At 42.6% G+C, this 22,713-nt stretch overlaps 2 protein-coding genes across 9 annotated transcripts in view; one reads left to right on the forward strand and one right to left on the reverse strand.

Annotated features, from left to right (window-relative positions):
* Positions 1 to 739: 739 nt before the first annotated feature.
* GPRC5C (G protein-coupled receptor class C group 5 member C) lies at positions 740 to 20,823 on the reverse strand. 6 transcript variants are annotated; one of them, XM_081938733.1, is made up of 5 exons: positions 20,617 to 20,823; positions 8,732 to 9,811; positions 5,245 to 5,339; positions 3,369 to 3,527; positions 740 to 3,208 (listed from the first exon to the last, which is right to left on the reverse strand). In XM_081938733.1, exons 2-5 carry the CDS (start codon positions 9,768 to 9,770, stop codon positions 3,176 to 3,178), a joined length of 1,326 nt encoding a protein of 441 aa, XP_081794859.1. In that variant the 5' UTR covers positions 9,771 to 9,811; positions 20,617 to 20,823; the 3' UTR covers positions 740 to 3,175. The 6 variants fall into 6 exon arrangements, with proteins under 6 accessions (XP_081794859.1, XP_081794858.1, XP_081794862.1 ...); XM_081938732.1 differs by lacking the exon at positions 20,617 to 20,823 and adding an exon at positions 20,125 to 20,580; XM_081938736.1 differs by lacking the exon at positions 20,617 to 20,823 and adding an exon at positions 20,001 to 20,094.
* Positions 19,999 to 22,713, forward strand: part of LOC309384894 (retinal rod rhodopsin-sensitive cGMP 3',5'-cyclic phosphodiesterase subunit gamma) — a 60,928-nt gene continuing 58,213 nt past the window's right edge. The window contains exon 1 of one of the 3 annotated variants that reach the window (XM_081938747.1): positions 19,999 to 20,134. The gene's annotated coding sequence lies outside the window, so the exon portion shown is untranslated. The remainder of the gene's footprint in view (positions 20,135 to 22,713) is intronic. The other 2 variants (XM_081938746.1, XM_081938748.1) reach the window with 2 other exon arrangements.

A 22,713-nucleotide genomic window follows, 5' to 3' on the forward strand; every position in this document is an offset into this window, starting at 1 on the left:
TATTTCTAGAATTCCATAACATCTGGTACAAAGCGTCTATGGAGATTCTCAATTCTCCAGGTCATAGTTGTCCCAAACGTGCTCATCAAAAGGCAACTGGACTTTCTTGGGTTTTTTTTCCCCTTGAAAACATTTCATTCTTTAGATCTGATTCTTGGGTGAAAAGTGAAACATTTTCAAGGGGAAAAAACCCCCCAAAAAGTCCAGTTGCCTTTTGAAAAGTACCTTTGGGATATCTGGTATAAAGATGAGGGGATTCTCATCCAATAATGCTGAGGGGAAATCATGGCCACAAGAAACAATATTTCTGCATGGTGGGAAAAAAGAGAGCATGTTGGAGTGAATGTTTATTGCTCCAAAATGTATTACAGTTAATATTATTAGTATAAATACTTAGGCAGATTACTTGTCTTTTAAGGCAACCTTTAAAAAAAGTTAAAAAGAAAAGAACAAGAGCAAAACAAGAACACTGCCCAGACTGGAACAGAATGTTACGTTCCATACGTTGTCCAGAAAATAAATCCCTTGTCAATAAAACGATCTGAGTTTTCAAATCATAGAATAATCAAGTTCAAACTTCTGGGAAGTCCAAATCCTTCCTATTAATCAGCTGAATCCATCAGTTAGGAAATGCACAGAAGAGAAATATTTGTAATTTTTGCCCTTCTCTTTGTCAACTCTTCTTCCTTTACTCTCAAACCCACAAAAGAATATGACAAAACAAGAAGTCAGAAGCCACTTTTAGGGAAAAAAAGATATTTAATTTGTCAGACAATTCTGAATTTTAAAAAAGGCATATCTGATAAGAACCACTTCCCCAATCTCAGCTTAAAGAGTAGCGTGGATGAAACAGCATTCTGGGACATTCCTCCTTAGTCTTCTGCCATTTTGCATTAGCAAAATGCAATTAGCTTGCATTAGCAGAGGGAGATTACTTCATTCCTCATTATCAGAGCAGAGAATCTTTCAGCCAAAAACTAGAAGCAGACTCATCCTCTAGCAAGGTACAGAAGAGCATCCTCAGCAAGACGGGCAGAAATCATGACTCAATGCAAGCCTCTTCCAGACTAGCCATGGTCTGAGTCAGTATAAACTTGGTCCTTCCACTTCCTGAGCACAGGCTCTGCAGGCAGGGTATGGTCCTTCTATAGACAGTAGAGAAATCCTTTCCAATCAGAAGACGGCCCAAAGAACATCCGTCACTGTCCCAGCACATTTGAAGGCTCCTTGTTTGGAAAAGTCTGGAAAAGAATTTACCTGCTCAAAATGCTTACACAACAAAAGCAGGCTAAACTTCAGAGGACATCAGTCTAGGAGGCCAGCAGAAGACTGGATGAAAAGGCATTGAAAGAAACAGGCAGCGCTTCTTTTTATCAAGGTAGCTTCCTTCTCCTGCTAGCATATGAGAGAGAAACAGCACCCCTTTTCTGCCCAAGAGAGGGGAAAAGAGACAAAGAGAAAAATGGCACACGACAGCAGCCTAAGGACAGGGAGGCCATAAGCCAGCAACTAGCACACCAAGGCATGAAGACAAAGTGGGATACCATGAAAAGGACTGAAGGCATATCAAATAAATGTATTGAGGCATAAGACTGTGCTTCTCAGAACCCATTTCATCAGTGGTGGCTGGGAGACAACTCCACACAGGGGAAAGTTATTGTTTCAGGGTAAACCCAGAGCCTGAACAATTCCGCAAGGAGCAGCACAAAAAGGATGATAAAGGATAAGTCAGCACAGTAAAGCATCCTAAATGGAGATGACTCATCCTCACCTGGTGAGGACGAGGTAAAGTAAGATGAGTAATGCCAAAAAGAGACAATTACGTTTCTGTAGGGAAACTGCCACTCCCAGATGTTTTTAAGCCTGAAAGCATCCATTCCGTAGCAAAATTCCATTTCAGCAGCACACAATCCTTTAAAACTTGGAATAGTTTGTGCAGTTACATGGCACCACCCATCTCTTGCCTTGTGGAGCCCTCTGGCCTCTCCTTGCCATTAAATTCCTTCACTTTCCCTTCATACATCTGCATTTCCACCCCCTAATCTGGGCCCACCAGTTATCTTGCACTCCCACTTTGGTTGGGATGATAGTCCCGTAGTCCTTCAGATTGAGAGAAGATTAAGTTAAGGAGGGTTTATCCATATTGAAAGCACAATCGCCAATGAACCTTTTTGACAAAACAGTACTGATGGCAGTCTTGCAAATCCCATTATATTTATGTTGTCGTGAAATGAAAGTATCATTTTAATATAGCTTCCTCCTTTCATCTCCACTAGTGCCTCCAACATGTTCAATCACCAAGCTGGTTGTCAACATCAGATAAGAATGTTTAAAAATCCCACCACAATATAAAGTAAATCCTCCCTGCTGCATAAACACAGACATTCAAAGTAAAACATCAATCATTTTTTAAAATACACACATATATATGCAGCCTTAATTTTCATAACAGGGTGGGATTAACAGAAGAGGATATAATAAGGATTCCAAAAACAATACCATAATGTCACATTCCAGGGCTTGGTCCAAAGGCAGAAGGATCAGGAGAAAGCAAAGCAGGCTTCCAATAAAGAGGTTCTTGCTACATTTGACCAGTTTCACTCTCTCCGTTAAGAAAAATGGAGTGATACCCTTCTAATTTCCAAAAAAACTCTCTCTTGTGGGAGTAGATATGAGATGGGAGGATGCAGGAAGCATCTATTCCCCCAACAAGAGGCTGAATTGTGATCTGTAGATTGGAACTCCTCAGCATTCATAACGCCATATTTGTACAAAATGAACAAGATTCAATGCACTGAATGTGGCCCCATCATTGGTGGGGTGAAAATAAGGGAGACTCTCAAAATACTGGCAAAACAGAGGTGGAATTATAAATTTGACTGAAGGCTCCAAGGAGAATAGAAGGCCCACTGTTCGGAACACATAACAGGAGGTGGCATCCTGACCCAGTGACCCAGATTTACTGTAACAGATGTCAAGTAGAACGTTTGGTTTATGCATGAGAAAAAGAAATGCATTGCCTCAGCAACCAAGAGGAAATTTTCTCAGTTCCCAGGATAACATCTCCATTCTCCATGTCTATCTGAGGCCTTGCCCCAGTTAGATGCTCCTTTGTGGAGGCTTTTGTAAGGCATCCTCAAGGAACAGGATGTGCGGAGATCAAGGCTCAAAACTTCTACCATCTGTGCTTGCTATATGGAGACGAAGCCTAAGGCAAAACAAGACATTAAAAGGTTAGGTCCTTTACATTAGGAATGTAACCGGGAAAGAGACAGACTGGTCTATTTTACCCACAGCAAATATAAACAGAAAGGTCAGATAAGAATTCAGTTAGTCCTAAGATTACAACAGAATAATCCAAGGCTTACCATTTCGCTCACTTGCCCATTCCTTCCATCTTTCTGAGCCGATGCTTGCTTACTCTGTGAAACATAAGCATCATCGGCACGCAGGGTAGAATTGGCACTGCCCATCATTTGGCTGTTGGCCGTAGCACGAGGGAGGATGACATCGTAAGGGGCATCCAACTGGAATCCACAAAAATAGTAAAAATGGGGTAAAAAGTATAATCCTGGTGTTTTGTTTTGTTTTTTTGAAATGTGACTATAATTGCAAAAGAAACCAAACCAGCATTAAGTCAAAATATTTTAAGGCAATAAAAAGGCTTTCACAGACTTATATTCTCAATAAAGGAGAATATTTGTAGCTCAGGGTTGAAATGAGGGCTCTTTGGTGCTCTCTGAGCTTGGCTGTTTTCTTGCAAACATTTCATTACCCAAACTAGGTAACAACATCAGTGTTGACACAATGCTTATCTCGTTTAAGTAATGAAACATTTGCAAGAAAACAACCAAGCTCAGAGAACACCAAAGAACCCCTCACTTATATTTTCTCATTCCCTAACACGGTTACAAGCTTAGAGTCTCATAAGGTCTATCAAACTAGCCTTGACATTTGCTAGTTTTGGTAACTGTGATGTAGGCTTAGAATTGTGCAGGAGAAAATTGAACAGAACAAGGAAGACTGAGACATTTTAAAGGTAAACCACTGCTACAAAGTAATTAAGGGCACTATTCAGGAAGAGTAAGCATAATTTCTGCCATTTTACTTTAGACCAGTGGTTCTCAACCTTCCCAATGCCGTGACCCCTTAATACAGTTTCTCATGTTGTGGTGACCCCCAGCGATAAAATTGGTGTCTCAGCTCCTAAGACCATCGAAAATATGTGTTTTCCAATGGTCTTAGACGACCCCTGTGAAAGGATTGTTCGACCCCCAAAGGGGTCCCTGACCCACAGGTTGAGAACCACTGCTTTAGACCCACAACTGAAGGCTTCAAACCTTTCCTGAACCCTTAAGCTTCTTGATTCTTTAATTGAACAAGTTCAAAACGAAAATAACAGCTGCCCAGAAAACTGCTGGAGAAGGCCAGGCTCTCTCATAAAACACCCGAGGCACTAAATTAATGTAGGGAACATCAACTCAGGTGAGAATAACTGTAATTGAACAAATATTCACGACTTAAGCAATAGCTGAGCTAAAATTCTCCTACTTAGGAAAATAGAGATCAAGGGAATTTGCCATCTCATATCCTTCTGTGTTTGAGAAGTAGGCCTTACACAGTTGTAACCACAGTTTTTGTTTGTTTATTTTGTTATATGAGGTTTTTCTTTCCTTAAGAATCTGTATATGGTACATTGTTCATTTTAATTTTATTTGCATTATTTTTTTCTTTAAAAATGAAATTAAAAAACTATGCAAAAAATCAGATAAAAAACGAAAGCAATGGATTTGTTATTTTAAACATTTTTTAAAAATGTTTACGCAGAAACATCCATGACCCTATCCACCTTTATTTACAGACTATACCCTCAAATTACTCCTGCTTGTGATGAGCCCTTTCCAACTTATACCTGACATTATTTTTGGATTTAATATCTCAGACAAGCCCTCACTTTTCTGGTCAAGCAGAGCAGTGGTGGGATTCAGCCAGTTCGCACCACTTTGGGAGAACCGGTTGTTAACTTTCTGAGCAGTTTGGCAAACTGGTTGTTGGAAGAAATTATTAGGGCAGAGAACCGGTTGTTAAATCACTTGAATCCCACCACTGAAGCAGAGCCACTTCTTCTAACATCTTTTATAGACGTGGTTTATTTGTTTTAAGCCTACTACCCAAAAAATTAAGCTACAGTCAAGCAAGATGAGGAGGAGAAGCAGCTGCCAGCACAACCGCACATTCACTTACAGGCCCGCTGTGCATTAAAGTCATCTCTGTGGGTTGATAGACGCTTGTCAGGAGCTGCCCATTGTATCCGCTGTATGGGGACACAGGCTTTTTAGCTAGAAAGAGAGAAACCACAGGACAATAACATTTAAATACACCATTCCAAACTTTTTCACGAGCAAAACTAGATAGCATGGTTTGAATGGCAAGCTCTGGAGAAGAATGCTGGTCAATAACTTATATAAGACAATTTGGTATCTAAATATAAAATTATGTTGATTTTCTCGGAATGGGACAACTTGATACAGTCAATTCACTGCAGCCAGTTCACCATGGTCATTTCATCTCAAGACAATTCACTGTGGGGCAACTTGCTGCCGGGCAATTCAGCAATTCAATTTTAAGTACTTAAAATAATTTAGAAATTATTTTAATTTCTGCCATTCACATTTTACTTTGTCTATCGTTCTGCATCCTCTTTTTAATGATTTCCACCATTTCTTCAATATTAATGTAAGTCTTGTCCCACGGCAAGTTGGCTGTGGTGAGTTGCTGGGTGCTGAGTTGGCGAACCTTTTTTTGGCTTGGGTGCCATAAGTGGGGGGAGCACATTGGGGTTGTGCGTGGGTGTGCTGCACCCATAATGCAACATGCGACCTCCCCCAGTGTGCATGCGTGCATGAGAGGCTCTTCCCCCCATTTTTTGCATGCTTTTCTCGCCCCCCCCCCAGGCTCCATAGGCTTTATAGGAGCCTGGGGAGGGAGAAAACAGCTCCCCCCCCCCGAGGCTCTCCGGAGGCAACTTCTGGTTTGCTCGTAGGGTCAGTTTTTGTCATCTGGAGCCTTCAGGGAGGCATCCTGAAGTTCCCTGAAGCTTCCCGGGGGCTTAAACCGACACTATGAGCAAACCGGAAGTCCGTCCCCAAACTTCCGGTTTGCCATTTTTTTGTGCTCCGGAGGCTTCAAGGAAGCTCCTGAAGCCTCCAGAAGGCCTCGGGGGGGGGGCTCTTTTCGTCCTCCCCAGGCTCCTATAAAGCCTCTGGAGACTGGGGAGGGCGAAAAATGGCTTTAAAAAAGGCTGAATTGAGCAGCTGACAGGGCAACGCCTCACATGCCCTGACAAATGGCTCCGCATGCCACCTGTGGCACGCATGCCATAGGTTTGCCATCCCGGTCCTAGACCCAATTTTCTACCACAGCCTCATTAGAAAAAGCTTCCCCTGAGACTGTAGGGTTTCATGTGAAATAAGAGAAAGATTATATTTAAAGGAATTTTGGGCCCAAAATCTCAGCAACTGTTTGCAGCCTCCCACTGTTTTTGGCATTGTTATTATTTTTTTGCTGTCTTCCCATGTATACTTCTGGTTTCTGAAAAAGAATGCCCATTAGGGAAAAGAGGCTCATTTAATGACCACTGTATTTGTTTAACAACTGTGGCATTTTCTTAATGACCATGGCATTTGTTTAACAACTTTAAAAAGGTTGTAAAATTGAATGCAATCACAGGGTGCCCCAACTTCACAAACAGCCATGACTTATGATCGTAATTCTGAGCTCAACTACAGTTGTAAGTCAAGGACTACCTATATAGGTATATTACAATCTTAGCATACTGGGTTTATGTGCCCAGCTACTTTTATAGCTCCAGGAGCAAGGAAAGATAAAAATAGAAAAAGAGAGCAAGATAGACCCTAACAAATAGAGTCACAAGTTTGTACAGAAGTGTATACTTTTTTAAAAAAGTGAAACCCTTACGGCTGTTCCCCAAATTAATGGCATCCTTTCTTAGAAGTACACCTGTATAAACACACATCTATGATTCTTTCCAGTGAGTTGCTGTTGCTTATTAGCATCGTCTGATCAATGCGGTCCAATGAAAAATCCATCAAAAAGCTACTGGGACTTTTGTTTCATAAGCCACCCATAAAACAAATTCTTGTTTGCGGGTAACTATATGCAAAGTAAGTTTTAATGAGCCCAAGGTGCTTGGAGGCTTTCTCTGAACAAGAAAATCCATCTGGATTTATGGCACTCAAGAGACAATGTTGGTTGTATTGATGCTTTGAGGTTCAGCTCTCTCTATAGCACCAGCAATATGGCTGATGTAATCAGTAAGCCAATGACAATAAACCATAATTTCAAACTGACGCATGTGCCTAAAATAAATCTTGCTTATTATATTGAGTCCATTTGTACAGTATATGATACATAATCAACAGGTTCTGTCCTGCGTTGCATCAGATCTTAGCCGGTTTCTCTTCAAATCATATAAAATAAAAAGATGAACTCAGCTACTGGATGCGCTATTCTAAATTGATTTTACCTTAGCTGAAAATAGTCCTAATGTGATATCTTGGTTTTTATTTATAGTACAACATTCCTATCTTTCTCAGCCGGCAGAGTTTCTGGCCATTTCAAAATAGAAGGTATGAGCCTAGAAATCTCGTAAACACACAATAAATTTACTTATCACTGTATAAACTTAGATATAAACTCCACTAGATTTACTTCCTCCCAATAAAATATAGCTGTAAAACTTTTTTATTTTATTCTACCTGTAAAGAAGACCAAATTATAGAGCAGCTCAGATTTAGCAAGCCTGTCTGAATTTTGATGCTATGAAAAATATTGTTCCATCTACTGAGCTACTGTCCAATGGAGTTAGAAAAATTCAACTACAAAATTAGAGGAGACAAAGAACTGTTATAAGATCATAGAAAGGAATTAGATGGCATGAATGCTATGTAAACTCCCTGCCCCAAAAGTGTGCCAAAATGACAGTACCATTCTTGTACGGATTACTGGATATCCAGCACTCCTGGGAATCTACAAATTAAAGCAACCATCACAGCACACCCTGAGATAGGAAGTTGGATCAACCTGATTCGCTATCACCGATGCATCAATTTTTCTGGACTTCTCCAGCTCGACCACAGATACCGATGACTATGATACCCACCCGTAGGCAACATTGTCCTTAAAAGGGGGGAGGGGAGAAGCACAGCAAATAATTTTTTCAGGACAGTTAGTCCTTGACTTACAACCATTTCTTTAGAAACCGTTCGAAGTTACAACAGGACCGAAAAAAGTGACGCACCACCACCCCTCAAACTTATGACTGTTGCAGTACCCTACAATCACTCGATGGAAATGCAGTTTCTTGGCATGTGGCATGTATTTAAGACGGTACCAGAGCCCTAGGATTGCCATTTGCAACCTTCCTGGTTGGGTTCCGATAAACAAGAGTTAATGGGGCAAGTCAGATGTACGATTCATTTAACAACTGTGGCTAAAAGGGCCACAAAATTGGGCACAACTCACTTAACAACTGCTTCACTTAACAATGGAAATGCTGGCTCCAGTTGTGGTTGTAAGTCAAGGACTACCCATAATCATTTTCATGTCTACATAAAAACATGTTAAGCTATGTTTAGCAAACATAAACCTGCATGCAGTTCCTCTGATTACACTCCCACCCCCTCTCCCCGGTCTCCTCACCAATGCCTACCTGAAGAAGGTTCGTCCATTGAGAAAGCTTTGTTCTCCACGAACATGCTTTGGGATTTCTGCTCCTTGAGGATTGTTTCATAACCAACCCCCCGTGTGGGGTAGACATCGTCCTCATAGGCCTGCTCTGGTCCTGGCTTGACCATCTGAGAAATCTCAGGAATGACATAAAACAAAACAAAAACCGAGGCATTGGAGACAAGAGCAATAGCCAAGGTGGGGTCATCCCAGGTTGATCTCTGGTCCTGCCGGTTGCCATACACATACATAACAATCCATACTATCCAGATGGCCATCGAAAAGGAAGTAGTGAGGAGAATGAAAATGGCATGCTTTCTCCAGTGCTTGTAATGGCCGCACAGGACAGGCCAAGTAGCAACGAAAGTAGCTACTTGCAAGAACATTACGTAGATGAGTGCCATGACAAAGTCCTCGTTCTTCAGTTCACAAGGATCCTTGGCAATACCATCATTCCTCACCACGGTAATAATGAGCCACTCAGCATTGATGATGACTTCAACCAAGACAAGGACAAAAGCCATGCCAAAGGTGACCCATCCCCGAGGTCCAGTGTTTTGCCGGGCAAAGAAATTGAGACTGAGGCTATGGGCAGCCAGGCAGGAGAAGCAGATTGCAAAGAGGACACCAAAGAGGAAGCGTCGTGAAGCACATGTTGAGAATTCCTGCTTGACAATGAAGGTAAAGGTCAAGCAGAAAAGCCCCAAAGTGCCCAACAGAAAGAAAGCTTGAGTCCCTATTAAGCTCTTCTTCCGGTAGTCTTGGATAAAAGGCAGACTGGCTACTAAGACCACAGTGAGGACAAAGCTGGTGACAACACCAAAGCTGGCCACGGCTTCTAAGACAACACCCCAGGCGACAGATAGGTCACAGAGGTTGTAGTAGATGGAGTTCAAGTCCTTGCCACATCCAGGCGGTGGGGATGGTTGTGGTGGTGGTGAAGTCCCTTGAGCTAAACATGTCGTCATGGAAAGCACAAGAAGCCAAAGACATGGCAATTGTGTCCTGGATGTAGCCATCATGATGGAATGATGGCAAATATTCTTGGCTCTTCAGGAAAGAACTAGAAAATAAAGGGAAAGAAAAGATAGTGACTGTATGAAAATGCTGATTATTTTTAGTATTTTTCTTCTCCAGACGTATCCAATATATTTGCAACCAAGAGTCATTACTTGGCCTTTAGATCATCTATCAAGAATCACACACCAAAGTGGACACAACCAGGACAAAGTAGGGCTTATTACACCTGAATAAAATAAACACTATCCAAATGAATATTTTCCCTATTTAATACCTTACTCCTTGTATCATATTAAACATTACAATACAATGTAATTTGTAGAAGGGTTATGTAGCCAGAATTTTGAAGGCCCATACAAAGCCTTGAGGCCTCTCTAACTCCATTCTAGTCATGACCATGTTAGCTAGGCCTCTTTGGTTCCCCTCTTCAAGTACCTTTAAGAGCACTGCTAGGGTCTTAAAGGCGTCTGCCCCAGGTTGATTGGTACCCTGAGAAATACTGGGAAAGATAGAAATGCTTACAGCAGGATGGTTAGTCAAGGATCAAGGTTTATTTGAGACAGCTCTACTTCTTGAAAGCACTTTTCCATGCCAGCCAAACTACATGTTCCAGAGCACAGCTAAATTTAGAACTTTTAATTATGAGAATGTTCAAGTTCATTAAAGCAACAGAGCTGGGTGCTTGAATGTTATGCATCAGCCTTATTCAGCTTAATGGCTCACTGAAACTTTACCCCCCCCCCCTCCCAAATCATGGGCCATGCGGGTTGAGGCTTAGAGGAGTTGTACCCCAAAAATCTGGAAGACAAATTTATTGGGGAGAGAAATGACTCAACACTTTCTCCTAAGCAGTTTCCTAAATCTAGATCACAGAAGGCTAAAAGCTAAGGCAAATCAAGAATTAATTTCCTAATCTGTGTATGTTATTTAGCTAATAACAGCACTCAGATCAATTTAAGGGCACGTGAACCTACAGTTTTGTAAGGTCGGAAAATCCAGTAATAGACTCCAAAGTAACTTGAAGTCTAGGTTTTTTTTAAAAAAAAAAAGACCTGCAGCTAATATGGCCCTTCAGTAGCAATTTTCTCATGACACAGATTTAAACTAAGCTGCCTCTTCTAACTTGTGGTTGACCAAGACTATATGAATTCATGGCTCAGTGAGCCTCCAAAATTAGATTAAATCTATAAACGTAGGTTAAGTTTACTAAGGGTAAAACATGATACAGACAGAAGCCACAAGGGAACACATAGATCAATGATTTGATTCGCTATAAGGCAGTTCTTTTTATTTCTGCCTCACAGTGTTTTGTGGCTTACAGCACAGTTAAAAACTTAGAGCAGTCTGAGGGACTGTACTAAAGGAAGCATTATGACACTAAACTGTAAAAGTACATATCAAATCTTAAACACAGAAATTAAAAAAAAAATACCCTAAGACAGTGTTTTCCAACCTTTCCAGATTTGTGGCCCGCATGGAGGGGGAGGAGGGGGGAAGGGGGATGGTTTTGTACGAGGGGCAGGTGCGTGTGTGCCCCTACTCATGCAAGTGGGGCTGTGAACGCCAGGGCTCACCGCAAGAACCAGTAGGGCTACGAGTACTGGTGCCTGTGCACCAGCCCACCATCACACGCCCAGTTGTGAATAGGCCGCAGCCCACAAGTTGGGGACCCCTGCCCAAGAGACTAAAAACCAAGAATCTGGCCAATAAAACTAATCTAAAATTTAATGTAGAAACAAAATAGTCATCATCTGATGTCAACAGCTACAAGCAGCTGTCTTTAAAAAGACTCGGAATAAGATGGCAGTAGCCACTGAGCAGATGGCCTGTCTAAATTAGAAAGAGAGGGTTTTTGTTCCCCTCTTCCTTTCGGGTTTCTGGGGAAATCAATATATTAGAAACACACAAGAAGTAGATGGGGTATCCTGTCAACAAGTAAATCTCAATCAGAATGCAAAGAGAAAATTGCTGCAAACTCTGCATAGGCATCAGGAAGGGCATCTAGCCAATAAACTCTCAGCTCCACCCATTTGTCCCAACTCTATCCTGAAGCAAGAGATAGCACAGCCATTAAAAAAAAGTCAAGCAGGTTAGCTGGTATACCAATAAGCTGACTTTGGTGGCTACTGGAAAAGCCCAAGGGAAGAACGCTGTTGATGTAAACATTTAACAAAGGTTCAAAGTTAGTTCACGAGAGAGGCCTTTCCTTCTCCTGCAGAGCCACCGAAAAGATTTGTGCCATCTCCCTCTTCTTTTGCTAAGTTGTGGCAGAACTGCTAGTGACAGACTTGTGACGTTTGCAGAGAGAAAAGAAGCCTGACGCTACATCTTGTCTTTAGACAAAAAAGTGCAGGGGTTAGGGGGGGTCAGGGCGCAGAGAGGAGAGAAAATGCACAGACTCCACATAAAGAACCGTGGCTGAACTGTTTTGGGGAACAACTATAATAAGAACTCTGCCCCTCCATTTCATTATGTAAAACATTTGCCAGATCAGCTGTGCTCCTCTGAGATAACACCCTCTAGCCCTCCCTTTCCTGGGCTCTCACTCAGGACTGCCTAGTTCCCAGGCTCAGAGGAATCCATGAACTTCTAAAGGCCAGAGGGGTGTGTGTGCTCACATGTCTCCAAATCTGATTATTGCAAGACCAGGACCAATCAGGGTTAATGTGTGTTTCAGGGGCTGATACCTGGGAGCTTTGTAGACTTTGGTTTCCTCTCTATTTAGAAGGCAGCTCTGTCTAGAAGGACTGACGTTTCCTCTATAGCCCTGGTGGCAAACCTTTGGCACAAAGAGCCCTCTCTGTGGGCACGCCAGCCATCGCCCCAGCCCAGCCCCACCGCAGATGCGTGCATGTCTCCCGCCAGCTAGCTGGTCCTTGGGTTTCTGCCACGCATGCGTGGGGTGGCAGGGCACACTGCATTTTGGGGCCTTACGCAGCACCCCCATGAACCGTTTTGGCTTCCAGGTTGGTGCAGGATGCTTTCGGGCGGGAGGGCAGGGTGCATGCGTGGGACAGCGGGGGGGTGTTCACTTGTGCAAGCATGGGAGTGGGGCACGCAGGGGGTGTCACACGTGCATTGTATTATGCAGGCGACAACAAAAAGGTTAGCCATTAGTGCTCTATAGGCATGTAAACAAGCCACTTCATGTCTATGGATTTCGGCCTTTTCAGATCTAAAAAGCAGCCATCCAGTTCCGGGGGGGGGGGGGGAATCTCGTTTCCTACTCATCCAGACTATCATCCTATTTGCTGAACATTACAACCTAAAGAATAACTCTTAAACCTTCTCCATATCTGGCTTTTCACAGTCTACCAATGGTAATCTTGATACCAAAGGTGTTAGTTTAAAGGAACCAGAGTGCCAGAATATAATGCAACAACCTTTAGTAGGGATCCTTTAAAAGGGCCCTTTTGCTAAGCGTCAGATCAGGAATTCACTGAGCTCTTAGTATACACTTGTTAGCTATTATTTCTATTTAATGTGGAATATCAGTTCTTTGGATGAAAACTTGAGAATCTCAGTTATAAATTTAGTGTTTAATATTGTACTGTAACTGTGGGGTTGAAATCATATTAATCCTGTTTGCAAACAGCTAAAAATAATAATATTAAGGCAGGAAAGTTATAAGCTTTGGTTAAGCAAGAAAGCATCAGGCCAATGAATTTCCTGTCCAATTGATTCCTATTTATTTAGTCTCTCTGCATATTTGGCTACCATTTCTGACAACAGACTTTTAACCAGTAACAAAGTAATAACCAAAATGAAATAACTACTCCAAGTCATTGTCTCTTGGATGATGGTGATGATCCTGTGCAATTTGGATTTATATAAAAGTTTTTTTTAAAGTTACCAACTTTTTTTCCAGCAGTGTTTCAATACAGTAAAAAATGGCAATCTAATTTAATAAGAGCTTTTTAACTCTATTAATTCTAATATTTACAGGATCTTTTTCAAGCTTATATAAATGAGCACTGCACAAGTTGCATCTTCTAGACATCAAAGATAGGTTTACCATTATAGAATATTATACTTTTGGCTTAGAGGTGATTTAGCATTATACTCTAAAGCTACAGCATCCTCCAATATCCCTTTAATATGCCCAACTGCAGCACTAGCAATGGAAGCACCAAAATATCTTAAGCAACTACAGACCCTAGGAAGCTTGCAGATTGTACAGGTTTAAGATTTAATAAACAAACACCCGAACATCAAATATTCCTTTTAAAAATGCTTTATCATATAACACCTTAAATTATATAAACAAAAGCTAAGCTCCCTAATTTAAGAGGCTGCTGAGATATGACTGCAACACCCATTGTTTCCTTATTAGCACAATATTGTGCCATTTTACTTTAAAGAGCATTATTTCTGAAGCTTAATTCTACTCTGCAGAACATCAAAGTCAACTTAGAGCATGCCAATGATGATCCAAACAAATACACGGACCTGACCAGTGAGGTGTGCAGCATCACTAGTAGGCTGGCCCTAAATATATTATGCTTATTTGGAAGCTATCAATTCTCCAGTTTTAACCTGCTCCAGCTTGAAAATTAACAGCTCCACAAATGTAGGTATTTCTGGCATTTGAACTACTGTACTGCAAGTCCAACATTGATATAACTTAGTTTTTAGAAAAGAGGGCCTGGCAACTTGGCCTGCATATTCTAACTGTGGTGGAGCTCCCCCATTCTGGGATAGTTCATTATGTGGAAGGAAGGAATTTTGTCCTCCTTAGTGCAATAGGTCTTGGGCATGTAATTTTCTTGATTCTCATTCCCTATCATCGTATCTGCCTTTTTAACATAGTAGCTTCCTTGAGCATGACTCTGTGTGCGTATACACACACATAGGGGTGGACTTCAAATTTTTTAGCAAGGGGTTCTCTGCCTGGTTGGTGGGTGGCTGTCGCTTAGTCAGCTCCTGAACCACGGGGGGGGCTTTTTGCCCTCCCCGGGCTCCAGAGGCTTTCCTCTACCCTCCGGGAGGGCAAAAACAGCCTCCCTAGGCTCCAGAGGTCCTCGGTCCTTCCTGAACTTCCGGTAGGCCCATTTTCGCCTTTCCTGAGCCTCCGCACACGCCTTGCACTTACCTGCATCCAAAAGGGGCCACGTGGGAACTCCTGGGAGGGGTTGGGCAGGGCCAGCCAGAAGTGGGATTTGGGGGTTCTCCAAACTGCACAGAATCTTAGCTAAAGGTTCTCCCAAACCCCTAGCAGCCCACCCCTGCCATATACATATTTATTCACACAAACAGTATGGGTTTTTTTTTCTACATAGCCAAGTATAGGGTTACCAGGTCTGAATTGCATATATCCACACAGATACTAGATGATAGTGATGAGACACAAAAACCTAAGTTTTTGTCATCTAGTAAATGACTGGATTTTTTTTTAATATCCTGGATATAGCTGTCCTATCTAATAACAAGAAAAATCTAGGGTCAATGCATGGTCTGTCAGCAGATGATGTAGCCTTTTTTGCAAAAATCATACAATGCAGATTTTGTCCAATTCAATGCCTGGATAAGATCAGAAAGGCTGTATAAAAATATACTAAACAAATAAGGATTCAGAGCAAGCTAGTTACTGTCACCTCTATTCTTAGAACAAGCACTTTTGCCCTGCTCCCATGTACTCCAACGAACTGCTTGATTCAGCATTAATGTTGCAGAAGCCTTAAGTAAACATTGATACCTACTTCACTGCCAGTTCCTTGGAAATCCACCCCAATAAACTTCCTCAAATTGCTGATCAGTAAGATAGCTTAGCTATTAACCTTTCTTTAGTTCCAATCTTGAATAGGCAGAAACAGATCTGTGTTTAGAATATTGCTAAGTTGGTGAAGGCTTCCATTTTCCCCTAGGAAAAAAATTCAAATAGCAATATAACTAATACTTGACAAACGACTAAAACAGATATGACTTTTCCCCCTATTCTATCTATGACTCTAAAAGGAATGGGGGAAGGGAAGATCCATATTATCATTCTCTCCGATTAGAATTCATTTCTTGTACAAAGCTCATTCACATGTTTCAGTCCCCAGATGCAATTAAAGGTAAAGGTAAAGGTTCCCCTTGCACATATGTGCTAGTCGTTTCTGACTCTAGGGGGCGGTGCTCATCTCCGTTTGAAAGCCGAAGAGCCAGCGCTGTCCAAAGACATCTCCGTGGTCATGTGGCTGGCATGATTAAACGCCAAAGGCTCATGGAACACTGTTATCTTCCCACCAAAGGTGGTCCTTATTTTTCTACTTGCATTTTTACATGCTTTTGAACTGCTAGGGACAAGTAACGGGAGCTCACTCCATTATGCGATGCTAGGGATTCAAACGGCCAAACTGCCAACCTTTGTGATTGACAAGCTGAGGGTCTTAGCCACTGAGCCACCACTTCCAGTTGCAACTACAAACATGTAATATGTTAGAGGCATCACTAGGAAGCTTCGCATACTTCTAAAGGTGTTCTTTGGACAATGGCACTGAATCACACCTGGTCAGGTAAGTCATTTGACGAAAGGACACTTTCAAGCTTACATTCCCTGACTGGTAATAATCACTATGTGCAAAACAAAAATAGAAACTCTGCATTCTACAATACATAGGCGAAGGCTCTCTACATGGCAGCTCTTGATTAAAACATTTGCTCATCCTTGTTGCGGTACCTGAGATTTATCTTAGTTTTCTCTAGAACAACTCAGCTACCAAGGGATAACATGCTTATTTCACTGTAAGAATGCAGCAGGCTTCCTCCTCCATACATCTTCACTTAGCAGGGGAAATAAAAAGCACCTCTGTTAGAACTCACTGCTGGTTGGAAAAAGCAGTGTTGCTCCAGATGTATTAAAGGTCTGAGCTTTCCTGGATCTACTTTTCCCAGATTCTCTTTGCAAATAACATGTGGCATTTTAAGAAAAGAGCGGATGGAAATATTGCTTTAGGGGAATAGCATCAAGGGCCTATGAGAAGCCGCAGTTCTGACATCTGGTTTCCATGGCAGGCCAGGAGGCACAGTACATTTTTATTAAACACTTCTGTTTCAATTTCTCCACTTGTACCAAATGATACATTATCCCAGATGCTTTTGTGAGCTGCCTTCTCACTGTATCCATGTAGACAACACAAAGGACAATTTACACACAAATATATTTCCCTTCTCCCCAATAGCTTTCAGAGAGTACAGAAATAATTGGAAAAGTTCCTTTATTTCTATAGGTAGTTTTCCTTTCCAAGGCAAACAGGCAAACTGCAGAACAGCCCCCAAACTACAAAGGCCCAGAAATTCCTTTCTTCTATGATTCACACCTCTGCAGGAAACAGGCACCATTTCCAAGGTACCTAGAAGTAATTACTGGCTCTGTCTGAAGAAGGTTGGCTGCTTCCAGATGAATCTCTGTAGTAGGCAGGAGAGATGGAAATGGCAGAGGAAGGAGGAAGCAGTGAGCAAGTATTTCTTTTGGCTGGCAGGAGGGGAAAAGAAGGCATAAAATAGAAATAGCAATAGCATTTAGACTTATATACTGCCCCACTGTGCTTTATACAGCACTCTCTGGGGTATTAGCCTATTGCCACCAACAATTTGGGTCCCTATTTTACTGACCTTGGAAGAATGGAGGGCTGAGTCAACCTTGAGCTCTGTCAGGATCGATCTCCAGGCTGTGGACAGAGTTAGCCTGCAATATTGCATTCTAGCACTGTACCACCAGGCCTCTTATAGATTTCAGGGACTCTTTTCTCCGTGGTTCCAAACCCACAAGGATGTCTTAGCAAAGAGCAACAACCTGATCTTAAATATGCTTGATTATGCAGGTAGCTCATACCAGGCAAAAGTGAGAATAGCAAGTGGTGCCCATAGAACAAATCAACAGTGAACAGAAATAACATACAGACATTATTGGATAGGTGACGATGAAGAGATATATGCATATATACATCATCTACCTAAAAGCACTACCAATATTTGCCTGCAAAGAGTATTGAGATCTAGAATTCTGCTCCTAATAAATTGTATGTATCAAATTTCCAGAAACTGAGTTTGGTGAAAACCTATCTACTTAGTTAACTCAAAAAAGCACAGCTGAAGATAACAAATAATGGCTATGTTCACTCACCATCCTTATCTATAATTAACTGAACTATTCCACTCAATATCCTGGGTCTGCCTGATACAATAAACAAGAAATTAATCTCAGTGGCTGAATTCATATGCTATATAAGGCTGAAATGTTGTTGGTAGGTTTGTGCTTCAGTATGTGATATAAACATAACGAAATATAACATCCAGTGTGAAACATTTTTAAAACTGGTTGTGCAAAATCTAGAGCAGGAGTGCCCAACCCTGGCAACTTTAAGACTTGTGAACTTCTGGCTAGGGAACTCTGGGAGTTGAAGTCCACAGGTCTTGTCAAAGTTGGACATCCCTTTTCTAAAGCAAATGCATAGCTCTAATGCAGACCAGAGTATGTTGTGATTGACAGTTTATGATAGCCTGAATTCTGCAGACCAGCTTTGAGAGGTCAATCAGTATCCATAATACTAACTGAAGGTATCAGTCCATATTATATATTGGCCTAATTCCAAGAGCATACACACTTACATTCCTCAATTGATGTTCATCAGATGGCTTTGACTGCAATTCCTATAAGCCTCAGCCACAAAGGCTGAAAGTCAGAAATAACAAAAGTTGTAAACCAAATATATCGAGGTTACCTCACTGGGAAACACTTATATTATTCCTTCTCTGAAGGCTCCAGATGTCAAAGCGACTGAATAATTCTGCAGTGTTATCTGTTGAAGGGTATTTTGATAAGGAAACGATTAAAGTCATGGAAAAGCTTGTAGCAGCTTATGAATTATTACTTCGAGAGAGCCAGTTTCGTGTGGTTTGGTTAAAGCAACAGATTAGGCCCTGGGAGGCTGTGAGCTCTAGTCCTGCTTGAGGCACAAAATCAGCTGGGTGACCTTGGGCCAGTCACTCTGCCTCAGCCCTGGGAAGGAAGTAATGGCAAGTCACTTCTGAAAACTTCAGGGACTTGTCCAGGCACGCACTAGGAGCCAACAGACACTCACACAGATTCCAATTTCACCCATTTAGCCTAGGAAAGTACTAGAAGACCTCCAAGGTCCCTCTTCCAACCCTATTATTCTATCTTCTCCAGCCAAGAAGCAAAGTCCCAGTTTAATTTAGTCCATGTTTGTTTGCAGAAAAGAAATAAAAATGAAATGTTCTCTTTTGACTTACTCACAACCCTTCTGAATGCTTGCCCAAACTCAAAGAGTTCTGTGCTAAAGCTACAAATCCCTAGACCCACCCCCCCTAACGTGAAACCAAAAAGGAATCCATAAGGTAGCTTGGTTCTTAAAAGCCAACTCCCCACAATGTTATGGCAACATGAAGTACCACCAAATGGCTTTTTAAAAAAAAGTTATCAGGCACACTTGTAGTTTCCCTTTCTTCCCAATGCCCTAGGGATAAAATATTTTGTTCAATGTCATGCTCCAGCCAGCCAAAACGTTTGAGGAGGGCTCAGCAAGAATTTGAACCCTGGGTTCTTTTGCTCCACATTCAACAGTTGTTGCATTTTTCAATCCCCTTTGCTGGGAGGGACTGAGTGAGTGGAAGAAAGAGGGGGGGAGAGCGAGAGAGAGACTGTATTTCTAACCCCCGCCCCCCTCTGTATGTATATGCGTTTGTGTGTAAAGGGAGAGAGAAACACACCAACCATTAAAGAATCCCTCTTTTGCCTTGCAAATTCCCAGCCACCATATTAAGCCCCTGGGTGCACTTCAACAACCTTTTGGGAGGGGCTATTATTTGTTTTCCTCTTTCCTCAATCACACACCTCAAACAAAACATTAAAGAATGTTTCCGATCGGTTTTAAAGCTTTAAAAGCTTCTCCTTGCTGTGGTTTTTTTTATATATATTTAAAGAAACAACGTCGGATAATCCAAATGTCGGATGCCCCTATACTTCAATGCCTAATGTGCGCTCACACACATCCAACACCCATCGCCACCCTTAAGTTTTACTTTTAGAAAAGACCTGGGACCATCATCCAGCGGCTCCATAGTTCCGGCGCGCGTTAAGAGGATCTGACTGCGCCAGTTCCTACAAAGCAGAAGCGAAGGAGAACCGTCTAACAGGAAGCGGGGGGGGGGCCTGCTTTGTATTTGAAGGCATTCCTTCCCCCCATTCCCCGCCGCTGCTGTTTCTGAAAGAAACACCCCCCCCTTACCCCTGCCATGCCTCAACTTATCTTCTGAGTCAGCACAAGAAGACCCCGGGACGGGCTTAGCTGGGCTGCGAACGGAACTCCCTCCTCAGAAGAGCGGAGCGAGGACCCAAGCCCCAACGCTTACCTGCTTTAAGGTAGGGCAGACAACTCGACGGGAGCTGAGGAGCCGGCGGGGTTGGCAGTGCGGCCAGCCGGCCTCCCGGGACCCTTCCTCCCACCGGCCGGAGCCGAAAGTTGAGCTGGCGGGAGAGGGGGCGGGGGCGTGTCGTGGCGAGGCTGGGAACGACGCGGGTGGGAGGCGAGACAGAGCAAGGTCTGCTTCTTCTCTCTCTTACTCCCCCCCCCCTTCCTCGAGTGACGCTCCTGGGCTTTCTGTTCTGGGAAGCTACTAGCTTGACACTAGCATGACATCAGGCTCCATTCAAGGGTGCTTATCAGGCCCTCGGCCAGCCTCTCTGGGCAACCAGATTGCAGGCGAATAAATCACCGCCGTTGCCCCGCTCTCGGCCGCCGGAGAACTCTTCGGGTGTCGAGTAACCGAGCTCTCGCCTTACGTACCACGAGCCCGTCCCGCCTCCCCCCTGCCCAGGTTCTGTTTGGCGCTGCAATTCCAGACCTGGTTTTGTAGCTGGCGCACCGGGCTGGTTTCATCCACGCCTCTTCTTTCTTCTGCGTTCTTCTGGCTGTGTCCGAGACAACAAATCCCATCCCAGGAGTTGAAAGAGTCGAGAGTCTGGTTGATTTGACTCCAGAGGGACGCCGCTGATTTGTGGGTTTTTTTTTCCCCTTCCCCCTTTAGTCTAGTTTCACGAAACGCCCAGGTGGGGAAATTCCTGGAGAACTCTGCATAGCCTCAGGGGAGTTGTGTAGGTTTGGTGTTATTCAATCTTTGGTGTTGAAAAGATGCCAGGTGTTGCTCTTAAATTTCCTTGATATTTTGAGGATAGGAATCCCGTACTTTATTGTCAGTTTGAATGTACACTCATCGGCATACATAATTAAAATGAAGTGACATTGCATACAGCTCTCAAAGGGTCTCCCCCTCTAATATACACTACATAAACATGACAAAATAAAAAATAAATACAAAATTATGCATGTAACCACATATATTATATGACACGGAGAAACAACGCAGTCTACTTTGGATGTACCCTGTTTCCCTGAAAATAAGACCTCCCCAGATAATAAGCCCAATCGGACTTTTGAGTGCATGCGCTAAAATAAGCCCTCCCCCAAAAAATAAGCCCTCCCTGAAAGTATTGCAACACAGCAGCAGTCATGAGGTGATCATGCTTGCCGCCTCCTTTACCTCAAAAATAATAAGACCTCCCCGAAAATAAGGTCAAGTGCTTATTTCAGGGGGGTCAAAAGAAAAGACCCTGTCTCATTTTCAGGGAAACATGGCTATACATATACATGGCAAGATAAATAAATGAGGGAGTTTACCAAATGGATGGCATAGGGAACAAAGCTGTTACAGAATCTGGAAGTCCTGCTAGAAATACTTTGAAACCTCCTCCCAGAGGGGAGGAACAGAAACAGACCATGAAGTGGGTGTGTGGGGTCTCTAACAATATTTTGAGCTCTAAGCACATAGCTTAGATCCCCTTTGAAAGCAGGAGACGGTGTGCTGACTTAGTTGTGAAAGGCAGCTGGGTGATGACTTGGGCCGTCCCTCTCAGCCTGACTCCTCTCGCAGGGTGGTTGTGCCCGAAAATAGGAGGAGGAAAATGTATTTGGATAAATCTGCTGCCTTGAGTTATTTGTAAAGATAACCAAAGCAGGATACAATGGAGAAAGAAACGAGGAGGATTGCTGGCTCTAAGGGTGGGGTCTGTCTGTCTGTCTTTTTTTACCTGTTAGTCATCCTGAGGTCAGCAGCCCAATTACACAAATTAGAGCTGGAAAGATGGCAACCTGCCTGCTAGGGTAGAAGCTATAATTCAGCCAAACTATAAATGAATGGCACCATTGGCAATAGAATACCAGAGAGCATTGCCGAAAGGGCAGGTTTGTCCTAGGGAGCATTCGCATCGTGAACTACTGGCTGTGTGAAGGACTGCTTTGGGATACAGACATGGTCCACAGAATGATTCCTAAAGTACATAGTTACATTTTTTTTTAAAAAAGAAATGAAGTATGAGCCCAATGTGACAAAGTAGGAGAATGGAGAAGTATTGGATATGTAAATCCTTTTTTTTTTTTTTTTGAGATTGTACATAGTTCTCAAAAGGTTCGTCTGCTATATCGCCCATCGTTGGCAAGCAGGGAGGGATTAGCCACCTGTGGTTGACTCTGTTGCCTTCTATAGGTATCTCTAAATCTTCTGGCTACTGTGGAGCCCCTCAAGATGGTTCAAAATCTAGTAGAGGAGAGAGGTAGGGAAGAAGAGAGGGATAGGAGAGAGGGCAGGGGGGGAGGAGAGAAAGGGGGAGTGGAAAGGGGAGAGAGGAGAAGGAGACAGGAAGGGGAAGTAGAGAAGAGAAGGACGACAGCGGGAAGAAAGGAGGTAGGGAGGGGGAGGAGAGAGGGAGAAGAAAGTGATGGATAAGGTACAAATATGGTGTATGGAGAGCAGAAGAGCCAATAATTGGTTTTTGGGAGTTGTTGGTAAGATGAATTCATGTAAACATTTAATAATACAATACGATATTGGCTATGTAATAGTATACATGTGATTACATGCTATGAAAATGGAAAAATAAAAAAA

The sequence above is a fragment of the Natrix helvetica genome (genome assembly GCF_964273705.1).
Source record: "Natrix helvetica genome assembly, chromosome: 1".
NCBI classification, from domain to species: domain Eukaryota; kingdom Metazoa; phylum Chordata; class Lepidosauria; order Squamata; family Natricidae; genus Natrix; species Natrix helvetica.

Coding starts and splice junctions, on each gene's coding strand:
- GPRC5C (XM_081938731.1), bottom strand. CDS start 19,833: ATGGAGCCGCTGGATGATGGTCCCAGGTCTTTTCTAAAAGTAAAACTT. Junction 5,340..8,731: donor AATGGACGAACCTTCTTCAG/GTAGGCATTGGT, acceptor CTCTCTTTCTAG/CTAAAAAGCCTGTGTCCCCA. Junction 3,528..5,244: donor CTTTAATGCACAGCGGGCCT/GTAAGTGAATGT, acceptor TGTGGATTCCAG/TTGGATGCCCCTTACGATGT.